This window comes from Bombina bombina, chromosome 2 (genome assembly GCF_027579735.1).
Source record: "Bombina bombina isolate aBomBom1 chromosome 2, aBomBom1.pri, whole genome shotgun sequence".
In the NCBI taxonomy this organism is placed as follows: Eukaryota; Metazoa; Chordata; class Amphibia; order Anura; family Bombinatoridae; genus Bombina; species Bombina bombina.
This window is the reverse complement of record NC_069500.1, coordinates 1,418,758,777-1,418,778,255: the sequence shown is the minus strand read 5'-3', so window position 1 is coordinate 1,418,778,255 and position 19,479 is coordinate 1,418,758,777. Positions and strand designations below refer to the sequence as shown.

The following is a 19,479-nucleotide window of genomic DNA, read 5'->3' as shown; positions in this document are numbered from 1 at the left end:
ACTTCTGATTGGTGAAAACAAATTTTTCATTTTTACATTGGATATAAATTCAATACTAAAATAAACTATAAACCACTTAAGCACCCTCACCCCCAACACAACCTACACTATTAACCCCTAATCTGCCATAACCTAAAGACCTAACAACCCCTACACAGCCACAATACCCCCATGCAATAATCCCCCTAACCTATTAACCCCAACACTACCACAACCTACTAACGCAAACTACTTCTACACTACATAACTACCAAATACCTAACCCCTACCTCTAAGCTAACAGCCCCAAACTTACAAAAAATAACAAACACTAAATTGACAAAAATAACAGCTCTTTTCAATCTAAAACTACAACCCCATACTACCATAAAAGTACCCTAAAAAAAAACTAATCTGAAAAATAACCCTATACTAATAAAAGATTGACCTGAAAAGGGCATTTGATTGGGCATTGCCCTTAGAAGAGCAGTGCCCACAGCTCTTTTTCTGCCTAAACAAATAAAAACCTATTCCAAAGAAAACAACTATTCTAAAAAAAAAAGGTTGCTCTGAAAAGGGCATTTGGCTGAGCATTGCCCTTAAAAGGGTATTTGGTAGGGCAGAGCCCCTTCATGTAGTCACTGTGGCATACTGAAGCTTAAATGCGAGGTTGTTCCTAAAATAGGGGTGCCATTGCATTTCTATTGGCTGATTTATGAATTATTGGTCCAATTAACCAATAGAAAAAGATTTCATTCTATTGGTTGATTGGACTAAGCATTTAAAAATCAGCCAATTGAAATGCAAGGATATCTGCAAGAATATAAGAAGAAAAGAAGGATTGGATGGAAAAAGAAGGAAAAAGAAGAAAGACATAAGATGGAAAAAGAGGAACAACACCATGAAAATTAAGTGGACTGCCCCCCAGGACCGCTACCACTCAAGTAGGTGAGTACAAACTTTAGGGTTTAGTGTTAGGATTTTTTGGGGTGGGCGCCTTTCTACTTTTAAGCTTAGGGGGTTTTTTTTGCCCATTTTAGTTTAGGATGTTTTTAGAATAGGGCTTTGATTGTTTTTTCTCCTAAAAGAGCTAAAATCACTTTGGTTCAATGCCCTACCAAAAACCCTTTTCAATGTAATCTTTTTTTAGGATAGCTGGAAACAAAACACAAAAGTGCACCTCATAATGTAGATGATCTATTTAAAAGGAGAAATTAAATATCCCAAATGGGTAACAACCAGGGTGGCACTACCAAAACAATAGTGCATATAAGGCAGGCTGGATATTACAGTCACTAGCTGACTTAACCATGTTGTTCTTTCTGGCAAATACAGGGGGAATTGAGGGCGAGTGAGGACAGGTAGGGTGAGGCAGCATTGGTGAGGGCTTTGTAGGTCAAGGTGAGAATTTTGAATTTAATTCTGCTGTGTATGGGGAGCCAGTGAAGGGACTCACAGAGAGGTGCAGCAGAAACAGAGCGTCGAGAGAGGTGGATTAGTCTGGCAGAGGCATTTAGGATGGATTGAATGGGAGAGAGGGAGGCCAGTTAGCAAGTTATTACAGTAGTCAAGTCGGGAAATTACCAGGGAGTGGATTAGCAGTTTAGTATTTTCATCACTCAAAAATGGACGAATTTTGAAGATATTGAATAGGTGGTTGCGGCAGGATGAAGAGAGCAATTGGATGTGGGGAATGAAGGACAGATTTGAGTCAAGTGTGACTCCAAGGCAGCGGACTTGGGGTGATGGGATAGGGAGATAGTGGTGCCGCCAACAGTGATGGAAAAATTAGAAACTGGAGTAGAGTTAGAGGGGGGGATTAGAAGTAGTTTGGTTTTGGACATATTTATTTTTAGGTGGTGAGAGGCCATCCAGGAGGAAATGCCAGATAAGCAGTCGCTGATGTGAGAATTGACAGAAGTAGAGAGTTTAGGGGTGGATAGGTAGACCAGTGTATCATTAGCATAGAGGTGGTAGTTAAAGCCATAGCTGTTGATAAGTTTACCCAGTGAAGATGTGTAAATAGAGAAGAGTAGAGGACCCAGGACAGAGCCTTGAGGTACTCCAACAGACAGAGGCAATGGAGAGGAGGAGTCACCAGCGAGTATAAAAACCTCCCTTTAGGATCCCTGGAATTCAAGCTTAGAAGTACACCATAGTGTTGACTGTATAGGCTGCATGTATTCACTGGGGATCTAGCTGGCACATCAGGACATATTACTGTACAGCACGACATCCTGAGCACTGCACTTACTGGTGAGTCCCAGGCAACTTGTTTCATTGTCTTGTTCAATTATCATTATGCCAGCTAGAATCAACCTGACTAGATGTGTATTGCTATGCTCTGCAATAAAATAGAGTTGTACCATCATTGCTGTGTCCTGCATATGTCCTGCATCTCATTACATGGTGTCAGAAGTTCTGGACTGCGCTTCTATTCCTGATCGATTGCAATGTCAAAGTTTACCCCACCTGAGCCTTTTGACTTCTCTCAGCCTGCAGCTTGGCCCACATGGCGTCAGCGGTTTCAGCGCTTCAGGATTGTTTCCAAACTGAACAAGGAGAGTGGTGAAGTACAAGTTAATTCTCTTTTATACTCTATGGGGAAAGATGTGGAGCCAGTGTTCAATGCTTTTACTTTCCAAGAAGGGGAAGAATTTAACTTTGATATACACTGCTCAAAAAAATAAAGGGAACACTTAAACAACACAATGTATCTCCAAGTCAATCACACTTCTGTGAAATCAAACTGTCCATTTAGGAAGCAACACTGAGTGACAATCAATTTCACATGCTGTTGTGCAAATGGGATAGACAACAGGTGGAAATTATAGGCAATTAGCAAGACACCCCCAATAAAGGAGTGGTTCTGCAGGTGGTGACCACAGACCACTTCTCAGTTCCTATGCTTTCTGGATGATGTTATGGTCACTTTTGAATGCTGGTGGTGCTTGCACTCTAGTGGTAGCATGAGACGGAGTCTACAACCCACACAAGTGGCTCAGGTAGTGCAGCTCATCCAGGATGGCACATCAGTGCGAGCTGTGGCAAGAAGGATTGCTGTGTCTGTCAGCGTAGTGTCCAGAGCATGGAGGCGCTACCAGGAGACAGGCCAGTACATCAGGAGACGTGGAGGAGGCCGTAGGAGGGCAACAACCCAGCAGCAGGACCGCTACCTCCGCCTTTGTGCAAGGAGGAACAGGAGGAGCACTGCCAGAGCCCTGCAAAATGACCTCCAGCAGGCCACAAATGTGCATGTGTCTGCTCAAACGGTCAGAAACAGACTCCATGAGGGTGGTATGAGGACCCAACGTCAACAGGTGGGGGTTGTGCTTACAGTCCAACACCATGCAGGACGTTTGACATTTGCCAGAGAACACCAAGATTGGCAAATTCGCCACTGGCGCCCTGTGCTCTTCACAGATGAAAGCAGGGGCACACTGAGCACATTTGACAGACGTGACAGTCTGGAGACGCTGTGGAGAACGTTCTGCTGCCTGCAACATCCTCCAGCATGGCCAGTTTGGCAGTGGGTCAGTAATGGTGTGGGGTGGCATTTCTTTGAGGGGCCGAACAGCCCTCCATGTGCTCGCCAGAGGTAGCCTGACTGCCATTAGGTATCAAGATGAGATCCTCAGACCCCTTGTGAGACCATATGCTGGTGCGGTTGGCCCTGGGTTCCTCCTAATGCAAGACAATGCTAGACCTCATGTGGCTGGAGTGTGTCAGCAGTTCCTGCAAGACGAAGGCATTGATGCTATGGACTGGCCCTCCCGTTCCCCAGACCTGAATCCAATTGAGCACATCTGGGACATCATGTCTCGCTCCATCCACCAACTTCACTTTGCACCACAGACTGTCCAGGAGTTGGTGGATGCTTTAGTCCAGGTCTGGGAGGAGATCCCTCAGGAGACCATCCGCCACCTCATCAGGAGCATGCACAGGCGTTGTAGGGAGGTCATACAGGCACGTGGAGGCCACACACACTACTGAGCCTCATTTTGACTTGTTTTAAGGACATTACATCAAAGTTGGATCTGCCTGTAGTGTGTTTTTCCACTTTAATTTTGAGTGTGACTCCAAATCCAGACCTCCATGGGTTGAAAATTTTGATTTCCATTTTTTAATTTTTGTGTGATTTTGTTGTCAGCACATTCAACTATGTAAAGAACAAAGTATTTAATTAGAATATTTTATTCATTCAGATCTAGGATGTGTTATTTTAGTGTTCCCTTTATTTTTTTGAGCAGTGTAGTTATGGATAAACTCAGTGCCCACTTTGTGCCCAAAAGAAATGTGATTCATGAGAGAGCTTGTTTTCACAAACGTAATCAGCATGTGGGAGAATCTGTGGAGTCATTTGTGCGCAGCCTGTATGAACTAGCTGAATTCTGTGAGTTTGGTGATGCTAAAGAAGAGCAAATCAGAGACAGAATAGTTATTGGGATTGCAGATGCTGAAGTCTCACTGAAGCTGCAGTTAGAGCCTGATTTAACATTAGATGGGGCTATTAGGATGGCCCGCCAGAGTGAACTGGTGAAAAAGCAAAGTGCTGATCTGAGGTCTGAGAGTATTGTGGATGAAGTGCAACAGTCTAGGAAAAATGCTAGTGAAAGGCACAGTGTGAGCGGTAGATCTAAAGTACTGGAAAGGCCTAGAAATGGATGGGCGCAACATGCCCGATGCACGCGGTGCTACCGTGCCCATGATCAGAGTGTTATATGCCCGGCCAGAGATAAAAGATGCAGAACATGTAACAGAATGGGCCATTTTGAAGTGTTGTGTAGAACTGAATATATTAAGGAGATGCAGGTGGACGGTGACCAGGAGGGTCAGGAAGTGTCTTTTGTGGGGTCCGTTGTGGAACGGCCAAGCTCGGAGGAAGATTGGAAAGTTACTTTTACTGTAATGGGAGACAAAGTTGATTTTAAGATTGACACAGGAGCAGATATCACTGTAATGTCTTTTCCTGAATTTATGAAACTGCCTTGACAGCCCCAGCTGGCGAAGGTTACTACAAATGTCCATAGTCCTGGTGGCCGCATTGATTGTGCGGGGAAATTTCTTGCCAGCTGTGAGTACAAGCAAAGAAAGTTCACCATGTGGGTGCATGTGATTCGAGGTCAGTGTGTTAACAATTTATTGAGCAGAAAAGCAGCCTGTGATTTGGGCCTAGTGGCCAGAGTGAATGAGATTTCCGAAGATATGTTTGGCGAGTTGGGCCTACTGAATTGCAAACCAGTCCATATAGCACTTAAAACTGACGCAGTCCCATACAGTATTTCTACTCCTCGTAGAATTCCGTTCCCGCTCATGCCTCAAGTGGAGAAAGAGCTTATGCGCATGAAGTCTATGGGGGTTATTGAAGAGGTTGTTGAAGCGACTGATTGGTGTGCCCCCATTGTTCCAGTTGCAAAGAAAAACGGAAAGGTGCGCATCTGTGTGGACCTGAAAAGGTTGAATGAGGCAGTGAAGAGAGAGAGATTTGTGCTGCCGACATTAGAAGATATAGCTCCAAAGTTGGCTGGGGCGAAGTTCTTTTCCACATTAGACGCTTCTAGTGGCTTTTGGCAGATCCCCCTGGATCCAAAGTGCTGCAAACTGACTACCTTTATCACACCAGTAGGTCGGTTCTGCTTCTGCAGACTCCCCTTTGGGATATCCTCCGCTCCTGAAATCTTTCAAAGGGAAATGAGTTCTCTCCTGAGTGACCACGTGGGCACAGCGGTCGTCATGGACGACATTCTAGTGTATGGGTCTACAGTGGAGGGGCATGATCAGTGTTTAAGTTGTGTGTTACAGGCTATCAAAAAGTCTGGGCTGAAGCTGAATAAAGAAAAATGTCATTTTAGGAAAACTGAATTATGCTACTTTGGGCATATCATCAACGGGGATGGCATCAAGCCAGACCCCGAGAAAATCCGTGCTATTGAACAGATGAAAAGTCCTTCTGATGTACATGAGCTGAGACAGATATTGGGCCTTGTAAATTACGTGGGCAAGTTTCTTCCAGATTTATCATCAGTTTTACAGCCTGTCACAGAGTTGCTTAAGAAAGACGTTGCCTGGGTCTGGGGACCTTCACAAGAAAAAGCTTTCCTGCAGGCCAAGTCCCTGCTGGGGTCTGTTCCTGTGCTTGGGTTCTATGACCCTTCAAAAAGGACTGTGGTTAGTGCCAATGCAAGCAGTTATGGGTTGGGGGCTGCACTCCAGCAGTTAAATGAGAATAAACTACAGCCCATTGCCTACTGTTCCCGCACACTGATGGCTGCGGAGTCAAAATACGCTCAAATTAAGAAAGAGTGCCTGGCTGCAGTTTGGGCCTGTGAGCGCTTTCAGCGTTATCTAGTGGGTTTGGAGAAATTTAGTCTGGAAACTGACCACAAACCGCTAGTCCCTCTAATCAATTCTTATGACATTGACAAAACACCCTTGAGATGCCAGAGACTTTTAATGAGACTGCTCAGGTTCAATGTTCAGGCAGTGCATGTGCCGGGGAAACAACTGGTTGTGGCAGATACACTATCCAGGCTCCCGCTGGCTGCTGCTGAAGAATCCTCCACAGAATCGGATGTGAAAGTGTATGTTGATTCAGTTCTGGCCTCTAAGTCCATTTCTTCAAGGAAACTGGAAGAGATAAAGAAAAAGACATATTTGGACACTGATCTGCAAGAAGTTATAAAGTACATAAAAGAAGGCTGGCCCGAGAGCCGGGCAGCCTGGATGTCTTTAAGTGCTTACCAGCCAGAGAGGTCGCAGCTCACGGAGCTGGAGGGGTTGGTGCTGTTCCAAGACCGCATTGTAATTCCTGTCAGCATGAGGAAGGAGATGTTAAACAGGATTCACGATGGCCACTTAGGCATTACAAAGTGCAGAGAAAGGGCAGCTACTGCTGTGTGGTGGCCTGGGATCAGCTCCGACATTGCAAATCACGTGTCTAAATGTGCCTTTTGCCGGGAACGCCGGCCTACTCAGAGAAGGAAGCCCTTGATGTCTACTCCGCTGCCTGCGGGGCCGTGGCAGAAAATAGCTGCTGATTTGTGTGAACTGCACGGGAAAAAGTTCCTTGTTGTGATCGACTACTATTCCAGGTATTTGGAGATTGCACCCCTGAATGATATCACAAGTTAGGCCGTTATCATTCGCCTGAAGAGCTTGTTCGCCCGCTGGGGCATTCCAATGGAGCTAGTGGGTGATAATGGTATGCAGTTCGCTTCTACAGAGTTCAGTGCTTTCAGCAGGGAGTATGATTTTGTACATTCCACGTCAAGTCCACATTATCCGCAGGCCAACGGAATGGCTGAAAGGGCAGTTCAAACAACAAAATTCATTCTAAAGCAATCTGAGCCGTACCTAGCCCTCTTGTCATACAGGATGACGCCCATTCAAGCCACCGGGTTTAGCCCGGCACAGCTGATGCTAGGACGCCAGATTTGCACCACTTTACCCTCAGTGGGTGTCTTCAAGCCGCCTGGCCCTGTTCCTCGGGACGAAGTCCTTAGGAGGGATGAAGAGGCCAAAAAGGGTTATCGTTTCTTCTACGACAGGAGACATTCTGTCAGGCCCTTACAGGAACTGAAAGCGGGCCAAAGTGTCAGAATTAAACTGGATGATGAGAAGAAATGGAAGACGCCTGCTACGGTAGTTGGCCGCTCTCCAGAACCAAGGTCTTATACAGTCCTTACTGAGGGAGGGACGGTTACACGCCGTAACCGAAGACATCTTCAGCCTGTACCTGAGAGTCTGGAACTGGATGCCTCAGTACCACCGCCGGTGGGATCCCCTGTTCTAAGAGAGGTGCCTTCCCCTCAGCAAGATCACAGCGGGGATATATCTTTGCCTCCAGCAGACTCTAATTCACCATCTTCTGTATCAGAGGACAGTTCATGCAAAGTTACATCAAGCGGGAGAGTGGTGAAACTTCCGGCCCGATATAGGGACTGACTTTAGCTAGAACAGTGACCGGAAGTATGGGCAGAATAATCCCATGGTCACTGTGGACTAGAGTAGTCTACCCCGATGTCCAAGTCAGGATGTAATTTATTTGTTTATGTTTTCTAACCTATTTGTTTATATAATGTTCAGAAAAAAAAATGTTGTTGTATACTCTGTTCGTATACCTTGTTATTTGTTATATGCAAATGTATGCTTCGCCTTTGAAAAAGGGGAAGATGTGATGAGAGCAGGATGTGATGTCACTAGTTTGGGGGCGGGGCTTAGGTCCGGTGTCTGTGTCGCAGTTAGTTTTAGTACAATCAACCTGACTAGATGTGTATTGCTATGCTCTGCAATAAAATAGAGTTGTACCATCATTGCTGTGTCCTGCATATGTCCTGCATCTCATGACAATTGCTAATGCATGTGAGTATCTTATTTTGATGCTTTAATTAAATAGCCCATATTTTTGGGGGGTGTTTAATGTCCTTTTAACCTGCTATATTGATGCACCCTGATTCCTCTGACTTGACTTCCTGGGTCCACCTAATCCCCTGATTAGCTCTCCTGGTGCTGCTGGCTTCCCCTTATCTGTCCCCTGGTGCTGCTGGCTTCCCCTTATCTGTCCCCTGGTGCTGCTGGCTTCCCCTTATCTGTTCCCTGGTGCTGCTGGCTTTCACTTATCTGTCCCCTGGTGCTGCTGGCTTCCCCTTATCTGTCCCCTGGTGCTGCTGGCTTCTCCTTATCTGTCCCCTAGTGCTGCTGGCTTCCCCTTATCTGTTCCCTGGTGCTGCTGGCTTCTCCTTATCTGTTCCCTGGTGCTGCTGGCTTTTCATTATCTGTCCCCTGGTGCTGCTGGCTACCACTTATCTGTTCCCTGATGCTGCTGGCTTCCCCTTATCTGTTCCCTGGTACTGCTGGCTTCTCCTTATCTGTTCCCTGGTGCTGCTGGCTTTTCATTATCTGTCCCCTGGTGCTGCTGGCTTCCCCTTATCTGTTCTCTGGTGCTGCTGGCTTCCCCTTATCTGTTCTCTGGTGCTGCTGGCTTCCCCTTATCTGTTCTCTGGTGCTGCTGGCTTCCCCTTATCTGTTCTCTGGTGCTGCTGGCTTCCCCTTATCTGTTCCCTGGTGCTGCTGGCTTCCCTTATCTGTCCCCTGGTGCTGCTGGCATCCCCTTATCTGTCCCCTGGTGCTGCTGGTTTCCCCTTATCTGTTCCCTGGAGCTGCTGGCTTCCCCTTATCTGTTCCCTGATGCTGATGGTTTCCCCTTATCTGTTCCTTGGTGCTGCTGGCTTCCCCTTATCTGTCCCCTGGTGCTGCTTGCTTCCCCTTATCTGTTCCCTGAAGCTACTGGCTTCCCCTTATCTGTCCCCTGGTCCTGCTGACTTCCCCATATCTGTTCCCTGGTGCTGCTGGCTTCTCCTTAACTGTCCCCTGGTGCTGCTGGCTTCCCCTTGTCTGTTCCCTGGTGCTGCTGGCTATCCCTTATCTGTCTCCTGGTGCTGATGGCTTCTCCTTATCTGTCCCCTGGTGCTGTTGGCTTCTCCTTATCTGTTCCCTAGTGCTGCTGACTTCCCCATATCTGTTCCCTGGTGCTGCTGGCTTCCCCTTATCTGTCCCCTGGTCCTGCTGGCTTCCCCTTATCTGTCCCCTGGTCCTGCTGACTTCCCCTTATCTGTTCCCTGGTGCTGCTGGCTTCCGCTTATCTGTTCCCTGGTGCTGCTGACTTCTTCTTATCTGTTCCCTGGTGCTGCTGGCTTCCCCTTATCTGTCCCCTGGTGCTGCTGGCTTCCCCTTATCTGTCCCCTAGTCCTGCTGACTTCCCCTTATCTGTCCCCTGGTGCTGCTGGCTTCTCCTTATCTGTCCCCTGGTGCTGCTGGCTTCCCCTTTTCTGTTCCCTGGTGCTGCTGGCTTCTCCTTATCTGTCCCCTAGTGCTGCTGGCTTCCCCTTATCTGTTCCCTGGTGCTGCTGGCTTCCCCTTATCTGCTCCCTGGTGCTGCTGGCTTCTTCTTATCTGTTCCCTGGAGCTGCTGCCTTTTCATTATCTGTCCCCTGGTGCTGCTGGCTACCCCTTATCTGTTCCCTGATGCTGCTGGCTTCCCCTTATCTGTTCTCTGGTGCTGCTGGCTTCCCCTTATCTGTTCTCTGGTGCTGCTGGCTTCCCCTTATCTGTTTCCCGGTGCTGCTGGCTTCCCCTTATCTGTTCCTTGGTGCTGCTGGCTTCCCTTATCTGCCCCCTGGTGCTGCTGGCATCCCCTTATCTGTCCCCTGGTGCTGCTGGTTTCCCCTTATCTGTTCTCTGGAGCTGCTGGCTTCCCCTTATCTGTTCCCTGATGGTTTCCCCTTATCTGTTCCCTGGCACTGCTGACTTCCCCTTATCTGTTCCTTGGTGCTGCTGGCTTCCCCTTATCTGTCCCCTGGTGCTGCTTGCTTCCCCTTATCTGTTCCCTGAAGCTGCTGTCTTCCTCTTATCTGTCCCCTGGTCCTGCTGACTTCCCCTTATCTGTTCCCTGGCACTGCTGACTTCCCCTTATCTGTTCCCTGGTGCTGCTGACTTCCCTATATCTGTTCCCTGGTGCTGCTGGCTTCCCCTTATATGTCCCCTGGTGCTGCTGGCATCCCCTTATCTGTCCCCTGGTGCTGCTGGTTTCCCCTTATCTGTTCCCTGGCACTGCTGACTTCCCCTTATCTGTCCCCTGGTGCTGCTTGCTTCCCCTTATCTGTTCCCTGAAGCTGCTGTCTTCCCCTTATCTGTCCCCTGGTCCTGCTGACTTCCCCATATCTGTTCCCTGGTGCTGCTGGCTTCTCCTTAACTGTCCCCTGGTGCTGCTGGCTTCCCCTTATCTGTTCCCTGGTGCTGCTGGCTTCTCCTTATCTGTTCCCTGGTGCTGCTGGCTTCTCCTTATCTGACCCCTGGTGCTGCTGGTTTCTCCTTATCTGACCCCTGGTGCTGCTGGTTTCTCCTTATCTGTCCCCTGGTGCTGCTGGCTTCCCCTTATCTGTTCCCTGGTGCTGCTGGCTTCCCCCTATCTGTTCCCTGGTGCTGCTGGCTTCCCCTTATATGTTCCCTGGGGCTGCTGACTTCCCCTTATCTGTTCCCTGGTGCTGCTGGCTTCCCTGTATCTGTTCAATGGTGCTGCTGGCTTCCCTTATCTGTCCTCCGGTGCTGCTGGCTTCCCCTTATCTGTTCCCCGGTGCTACTGGCTTCCCCTTATCTGTTTCCCGGTGCTGCTGGCTTCCCTTATCTGTTCCCTGGTGCTGCTGGCTTCCCTTATCTGTTCCCTGGTGCTGCTGGCTTCCCGGTATCTGTTCCCTGGTGCTGCTGGCTTCCCCTTATCTGTTCACTGGTGCTGCTGGCTTCTCTTATCCATCCCCCGGTGCTGCTGGCTTCCCCTTATCTGTTCCCCAATGCTGCTGGCTTCCCCTTATCTGTTCCCCAGTGCTGCTGGCTTCCCTTATCTGTCCCCCAGTGCAGCTGGCTTCCCTTTATCTGTTCCTTGGTTCTGCTGGCTTCCCCTTATCTGTTCCCTGGTGCTGCTGGCTTCTCCTTATCTGTTCCCTGGTGCTGCTGGCTTCCCCTTATCTGTTCCCTGGTGCTGCTGGCTTCCCCTTGTCTGTTCCCTGGTGCTGCTGGCTTCCCCTTATCTGTTTCCTGGTGCTGCTGGCTTCCCCTTATCGGTACCCTGGTGCTGCTGGCTTCCCCTTATCTGTCCCCTGGTGCTGCTAGTTTTCCCTTATCTGTTCCCTGGTGCCGCTGGCTTCCCCTTATCTGTTCCCTGATGCTGATGGCTTCCCCTTATCTGTTCCTTGGTGCTGCTGGCTTCCACTTATCTGTTCCCTGGTGCTGCTTGCTTCCCCTTATCTGTTCCCTGATGCTGATGGCTTCCCCTTATCTGTTCCTTGGTGCTGCTGGCTTCCCCTTATCTGTTCCCTGGTGCTGCTGGCTTCCCCTTATCTGTTCCCTGATGCAGATGGCTTCCCCTTATCTGTTCCTTGGTGCTGCTGGCTTCTCCTTATCTGTCCCCTGGTGCTGCTTGCTTCCCCTTATCTGTTCCCTGGTGCTGCTGGCTTCCCCTTATCTGTCCCCTGGTCCTGCTGACTTCCCCATATCTGTTCCCTGGTGCTGCTGGCTTCTCCTTAACTGTCCCCTGGTGCTGCTGGCTTCCCCTTATCTGTTCCCTGGTGATGCTGGCTTCCCCTGCCCCTGGTGCTGCTAGCTTCTCCTTATCTGTCCCCTGGTGCTGCTGGCTTCCCCTTATCTGTTCCCTGGTGTTGCTGGCTTCTCTTTATCTGTTCCCTGGTGCTGCTGGCTTCCCCTTATCTGTCCCCTGGTGCTGCTGGCTTCCCCTTATCTGTCCCCTAGTCCTGCTGACTTCCCCTTATCTGTTCCCTGGTGCTGCTGGCTTCCCCCTATCTGTTCCCTGGTGCTGCTTCCTTCTCCTTATCTGTTCCCTGGTGCTGCTGGCTTCCCCTTATCTGTTCCCTGGTGCTGCTGGCTTCTCCTTATCTGCTCCCTGGTGCTGCTGGCTTTCCCTTATCTGTTCCCTGGTGCCGCTGGCTTCCCCTTATCTGTTCCCTGGTGCTGCAGACTTCCCCTTATCTGTTCCCTGGTGCTGCTGGCTTCCCCTTATCTGTTCCCTGGTGCTGCTGGCTTCCCCTTATCTGTTCCCTGGGGCTGCTGGCTTCCCCTCATCTGTTCCCTGGGGCTGCTGGCTTCCCCTAATCTGTTCCCTGGTGCTGCTTCCTTCTCCTTATCTGTTCCCTGGTGCTGCTGGCTTCCCCTTATCTGTTCCCTGGTGCTGCTGGCTTCTCCTTATCTGCTCCCTGGTGCTGCTGGCTTTCCCTTATCTGTTCCCTGGTGCCGCTGGCTTCCCCTTATCTGTTCCCTGGTGCTGCAGACTTCCCCTTATCTGTTCCCTGGTGCTGCTGGCTTCCCCTTATCTGTTCCCTGGGGCTGCTGGCTTCCCCTCATCTGTTCCCTGGGGCTGCTGGCTTCCCCTTATCTGTACCCTGGTGCTGCTGGCTTCCCCTTATCTGGTCCCTTGTGCTGCTGGCTTCCCCTTATCTGTTCCCTTGTGCTGCTGGCTTCCCCTTATCTGTCCCCGGTGCTGCTGGCTTCCCCTTATCTGTTCCCTGGTGCTGCTGGCTTCTACTTATCTGTTCCCTGGTACTGCTGGCTTCCCCTTATCTGTTCCCTGGTGCTGCTGACTTCCCCTTATCTGTTCCCTGGTGCTGCTGGCTTCCCCATATCTGTTCCCTGGTGCTGCTGGCTTCCCCTTATCTATTTCCCGGTGCTGCTGGTTTCCCCTTATCTGTTCCCTGGTGCTGCTGGCTTCCCATTCTCTGTTCCCTGGTGCTGCTGGCTTCCTCTTATCTGTCCCCTGGTGCTGCTGGCTTCCCCTTATCTGTTCCTTGGTACTGCTGGCTTCCCATTATCTGTTCCCTGATGCTGATGGCTTCCCCTTATCTGTTCCCTGGTGCTGCTGGCTTCTCCTTATCTGTTCCCTGGTGAGGCTGGCTTCCCCTTATCTGTCTCCTTGTCCTGCTGACTTCCCTATATCTGTTCCCTGGTGCTGCTGGCTTCTCCTTATCTGTCCCCTGGTGTTGCTGGCTTCCACTTATCTGTCCCCTGGTCCTGCTGACTTCCCCTTATCTGTTCCCTGGTGCTGCTGGCTTCTCCTTATCTGTCCCCTGGTGCTGCTGGCTTCCCCTTATCTGTTCCCTGGTGCTGCTGGCTTCTCCTTATCTGTTCCCTGGTGCTGCTGACTTCTACTTATCTGTTCCCTGGTGCTGCTGGCTTCCCTTTTTCTGTCCCCTAGTGCTGCTGGCTTCCCCTTATCTGTTCCCTGGTTTTGCTAGCTTCTCCTTATCTGTCCCCTGGCGCTGCTGGCTTCCCTTTATCTCTTCCCTGGTGCTGCTGGCTTCCCCTTATCTCTTCCCTGGTGCTGCTGGCTTCCCCTTATCTGTTCCCTGGTGCTGCTGGCTTCCCCTTATCTGTTCCCTGGGGCTGCTGACTTCCTTATCTTTCCCCTGGTGCTTCTGCTTCCCCTTATATGTTCCCTGGTGCTGCTGGCTTTCCCTTATCTGTTGCCTGGTGCTGCTGGCTTCCCCTTATCTGTCCCCTGGTGCTGCTGGCTTTTTCTTATCTGTTCCCTGGTGCTGCTGGCTTCTCATTATCTGTTCCCTGGTGCTGCTGGCTTCTCCTTATCTGTTCCCTGGTGCTGCTGGCTTCCCCTTATCTGTTCCCTGGTGCTGCTGGCTTCCCCTTACCTGTTCCCTGGTGCTGCTGGCTTCCCCTTACCTGTTCCCTGGTGCTGCTGGCTTACCTTTATCTGTTCCCTGATGCTGCTGGCTTCTCCTTATCTGTTCCCTGGTGCTGCTGACTTCCCCTTATCTGTTCCCTGGTGCTGCTGGCTTCCCCTTATCTGTCCCCTGGTGCTGCTGGCTTTTCCTTATCTGTCTCCTGGTCTTGCTGACTTCCCCTTATCTGTCTCCTGGTCTTGCTGACTTCCCCTTATCTGTTCCCTGGTCTTGCTGACTTCCCCTTATCTGTTCCCTGGTGCTGCTGACTTCCCCTTATCTGTTCCCTGGTGCTGCTGGCTTCCCCTTATCTGTTCCCTGGTTTTGCTGCCTTCTCCTTATCTGTTCCCTGGTTTTGCTGCCTTCTCCTTATCTGTTCCCTGGTGCTGCTGACTTCCCCTTATCTGTTCCCTGGTGCTGCTGGCTTCCCCTTATCTGTTCCCTGGTGCTGCTGGCTTCCCCTTATCTGTTCCCTGGTGCTGCTGGCTTCCCCTTATCTGTTCCCTGGTGCTGCTGACTTCTCCTTATCTGTTCTCTGGTGCTGCTGGCTTCCCCTTATCTGTTCCCTGGTGCTGCTGGCTTCCCCTTATCTGTTCCCTGGTGCTGCTGGCTTCCCCTTATCTGTTCCCTGGTGCTGCTGGCTTCTCCTTATCTGTCCCCTGGTGCTGCTGGCTTCTCCTTATCTGTCCCCTGGTGCTGCTGGCTTCTCCTTATCTGTCCCCTGGCGCTGCTGGCTTCTCCTTATCTGTCCCCTGGTGCTGCTGGCTTCCCCTTATCTGTTCCCTGGGGCTGCTGACTTCCCCTTATCTTTCCCCTGATGCTGCCGGCTCCCCCTTATCTGTCCCCTGGTGTTATTTGCTTTGCCAGATCGGCTCCCTTTGTGCCATATACTTCCCCTTACTTATCCGCAGGTGCTGCTTGGTTCCCCAGACAAACAAAATGGCAGTGGTGCAGTTTGTTAGTTAATTGTGTTTTTTTTTTTGTTTTTTTTAAACCAAATATCTAAATTTGTTTGAAAACGTATAAATTCAGCACCAACCCACATCAATCACACTAAAAGAACAAATGCAGTTTTACTTGTCTCAAGCAAAGTGAGGTAATATTTTCCATTGATGTAAACATATTTTATTCTTGTCCTTTGCAGAATACTCTGTGCATCATTTAATGTGTCATGGCCAAATTTTCTATCCGGAAATACAACAACAGTGACTATGATGCTGTTCGGCTTCTGTTTGCAGAGGGGATGTTTGGGCTTGTTCCTGCTTCGGCCTTCTACTTTCTGAAACACCCACAAGTTAACATCTTTTTTTTGGTGTTTTTTATTATCTTGCTTTTCATTTCCAAGTCCTTTTTATTGTCCCTAGTAGGCTTGGCTGCCATGTTGGCTGTTTGCTGGCATTTGTTGAAAAGTGAATTCAATCAGTATGTGGAAAAGAGCAAGAGAGAAGACCTGCGTGATATTGAGAAGTCCTACATGGAGATGGAACGCTCCTGCTTCTGGGTGGTTGAGTCTAATGGAAAAGTTGTAGGTATGGTGGGAGTCCAAACAGCCCAAGATTCCAATGAAGAGATGGTGCTCAGACGTATGTCTGTTGCAAAGGATCATCGGGGACAAGGAATAGCCAAAGCTCTGTGTCTGAAGGCTATTGACTTTGCACGACAACACAGGTGCAGAGTTATGAGTCTAGAAACATCTATAATACAATTTGCTGCTCAAAAACTTTATGAGCATTTAGGCTTCAAGAAGGTCAGTGCTGTGACTCTTCCCTCATTGTTTGGAAGATTAACAAACTTTTGTATTCTATGTTATGAATATAACATAAAACCTTAACAACAATTTCAATTAACCATATATTATCATATACCACAATCTAATTCAGAAAAAAATTTCAATTAGTAACAAGGACTTTTTTTTAATTAACAAAAAGATCTAAAACTGGGAAGGCATTTTTCTCATAATATAACAGATTTTAAAAGTTCTTTTGTTTTTGTAACCCAATCAATGCTTCAATCCAATAACGTTAAATGCAAACTCAGGTGCTCTCTGACTTTCATTTGAAAACTATTCAAAGTCATTAGAAGTCAGTATATGACCTACAGGAAAAGTTACTTGGCTTTTTAAGGGGGTTTAATGGGTTTCAGACAACTTCATGGACGTACAACCTACAAAACATAACTAAAACATGGCAGCTAATTGATTCGGTACTGATGATGATTGCTGCCTGTAATTACATTCAGGTGTTTTCACTTATCCAATAATCTCAATTCATGAAGTTTACAATGAACTTTTTATAATTAACATGTTTAAATGACCAAACACACCATTGCAATAATAAATGATGACTATGAGAAATAAAATGGTAAAACCTACTGAACAGAGTATATCAATATATATTTGTAGTTTTAAAACCCACCTTGTTTAAATCTCTAACGCATGTACATAGTGAGATAAATAATTTGAATTTCTACATCACTAAATATCCAGAAGGTCACGTGACCCATTATTTAAAGACAATTGCCTTGCATCTAAGCCTCTGCAGACTGCCCCTTTATCTCAGTCCTTTTGACAAACTTGCATTTTAGCCAATCAGTGCTGACTCATAAATGACTCCACAGGAGTGAGCAACGTTATCTAGATAGCCCGCATGAACTAGTGCTGTTTAGCTGTGAAAAAATGTCAAAATGCATCGAGATAAAAGGCGGCCTTCAAGGGCTTAGAAATTAGCATATGATCCTACCTAGGTTTAGCTTTCAACAAAGAATACCAAGAGCACAAAGCAAATTTGATTATAAAAGTAAATTTGGAAAGTTGTTTAAAAATGCATGCCCTATTTGAATCATGAAAGTTTAATTTTGACTAGACTGTCCTTTTAAGTAAACCAAAGGTGCACTCAAAGATGTGGTGTAAATGTGTGAGAGACTTTATTCCTTTTGTGTGTCAGGTGTGAGCAAGCAGGATCTGTGCCCACGCCCAGCACCACCTAGAGTGCCACTTAGGTACAATCTATGGCTCCCAGGTGTCACATCGCTCTGGCTGTTGCCAGGGATGCCACACTTGCTGCTCTGGCCGTTGCCAAGAAAGAGTCGGCTCCTGTGTGTGTGCGGCGGTGACGTCATCTCCACATGTCTCTTTCCTCTGAAGCCGGTCAGGATCTCCTGTGGCGTGAATCCTGTGCCTATGTAAGTTGTTCACTTTCTACCTATTACTGCCCAAGTATAGGTTTTACCATGTGTGCTCCTGGGTGCTATTATCTGCTTATGCTGGACTGTTATAGCGTTACTGAACCCTGCCTGGCTGACTACTCTGCCTGCTTAACCCCTAAACTGCTGGATTTATATACTGCTGCTGAATTCTGCTTGCCTGACTACTCTGCCTGCTTAACCCCTAAACTGCTGGATTGTTGGTGGGCTCAGACCCTGTATTGACTACAGAGCCCTAAACAACATCACCATCAATAATCACTATCCTATTCCCTTAATCACTGAACTTTATGATTTGCTCCAAGACGCTCGCTACTTCACTAAGTTGGATCTACGTGGGGCGTACAATCTTATTCGTATATTCCCAGGGCATGAATGGAAGACTGCCTTTAACACAAGATCAGGGCATTACGAATACCTCGTAATGCCCTTTGGGTTGTGTAATGCCCCTGCAGTCTTCCAGGCATTTGTCAATGATGTCTTCCGTGACCTCCTCAATCACACTGTCATCGTCTTCCTGGAGGATATCCTTATTTTCTCCTCCACCCTTGAGGAGCATCATGAACAAATGAGACAGGTACTTCTACGTCTTAGAGACAACTATCTGGTAGCCAAACTGGAAAAATGTGAGTTTGACAAAGTTCAGATCCAGTTCCTTGGCTATGTCATCTCAAAGGAGGGTTTTGCCGTGGATCCTTCCAAAGCTCACAGCAGTTCTAGAATGGCCTTAACCCACTTTATTAAAGGAACTACTACAGAGATTCTTGGGCTTCTCCAATTATTACCGCAAGTTTATAAAGACCTTTTCCCAAATAGTCGCTCCACTCATTGAGTTGACTAAACAGAACAAAGATTGTAAGAATTGGCCTTCTGAAGCCGTAGATGCCTTCTCTCATCTGAAAAATGCCTTTTGTTCTGCTCCAGTGCTCCGCCATCCTGATCCTGACTTGCAGTTCACTTTAGAGGTAGATGCCTCCGAGATAGGAGCTGGAGCAGTTCTAACCCAAAGGGATCATTCGACCTTCAAGTCGCACACTGTAGCCTTTTTCTCTAAATGCTTTACTCCTGCAGAGAGAAATTAGGACGTGGGTAATCGTAAACTTTTAGCCATTAAGCTGGCCCTCATTGAATGGCGTCATTGGCTAGAGGATACCGCCAATGCCATTCAGATTCTCACTGATCACAAGAATCTAACGTACCTAGAGACTGCTCATCGACTCAATCCTTGACAAGCCAGGTGAGCCTTGTTCTTTTCCCGTTTTAACTTTGTGGTCTCTTATCTTTCTGGGACCAAAAACAAGAAGGCTGATGCCTTTTCCTGTCAAATTCCTCACTCTAGTAATTCCTCTGAAGCTCCTATTGAACACATCATACCCCCCTCCTGTGAGGTTGCTCAACTGAACACCTCTCTTCTTCAAAGACTGCAACGTCCCCAGTCTAGAAAGCCTCCTGAAGCCCCCGTGGCTCCCGATATCTTCTTTGTATCTCTGAACCTACGCACCCCTGTGCTATCCTGGGCTCATGATAGTAAACTTTCGGCACATCCTGGTTTGATAAGGACTTTTTAGCTTCTTTCCCAACATGTATGATGGCCTACCATGGAGTCTGACACTCAGGATTATGTGAAAGCCTGCACAACTTGTGCTGCCAATAAGACTCCCCAATCTTTGCCTTCTGGCTTACTCCATTGCCAAACAGCCTTGGACACACATAACAATGGACTTCATTGTGGACCTCCCTCCATTCTGACCATCATACAGTTATCTAGGTTGTGGTGGATCGATTTTCCAGACTGGCTCATTTTGTACCCTTTTTTTTTTTTTGTTTAAATAATTTTTATTGAGGTGTATAAAGATATGACATACAAATAAGAAAAGAACATCATCGCACAATAAACTGAGATGTAACATAATACACATTAATTTCCAATTACAAAGTACTAGTATTCAGTAGTATGTCATATTTAGAGTCCCAAGATTAGGCAAACCTCATACATTTTTTACTTTTAGGTATTGCAGCGTTTCTTCAATATTTAAATAACAATAAGACATAATATAAACAT

The 19,479-nt window shown here is 47.9% G+C and overlaps 1 protein-coding gene across 4 annotated transcripts in view; it reads left to right on the top strand.

Moving 5' to 3' along the window:
- The window catches only part of LOC128650432 (probable N-acetyltransferase camello), a 45,855-nt gene extending 29,269 nt beyond the window's left edge, over positions 1-16,586 (top strand). For all 4 annotated transcript variants that reach the window (XM_053704375.1, XM_053704372.1, XM_053704373.1 and 1 more), the window contains exon 2: positions 15,361-16,586. In XM_053704375.1, the coding sequence (XP_053560350.1) occupies positions 15,388-16,047 (660 nt within the window). In that variant the 5' untranslated portion in view covers positions 15,361-15,387 and the 3' untranslated portion in view covers positions 16,048-16,586. The remainder of the gene's footprint in view (positions 1-15,360) is intronic.
- The last annotated feature ends 2,893 nt before the right edge of the window (positions 16,587-19,479 follow it).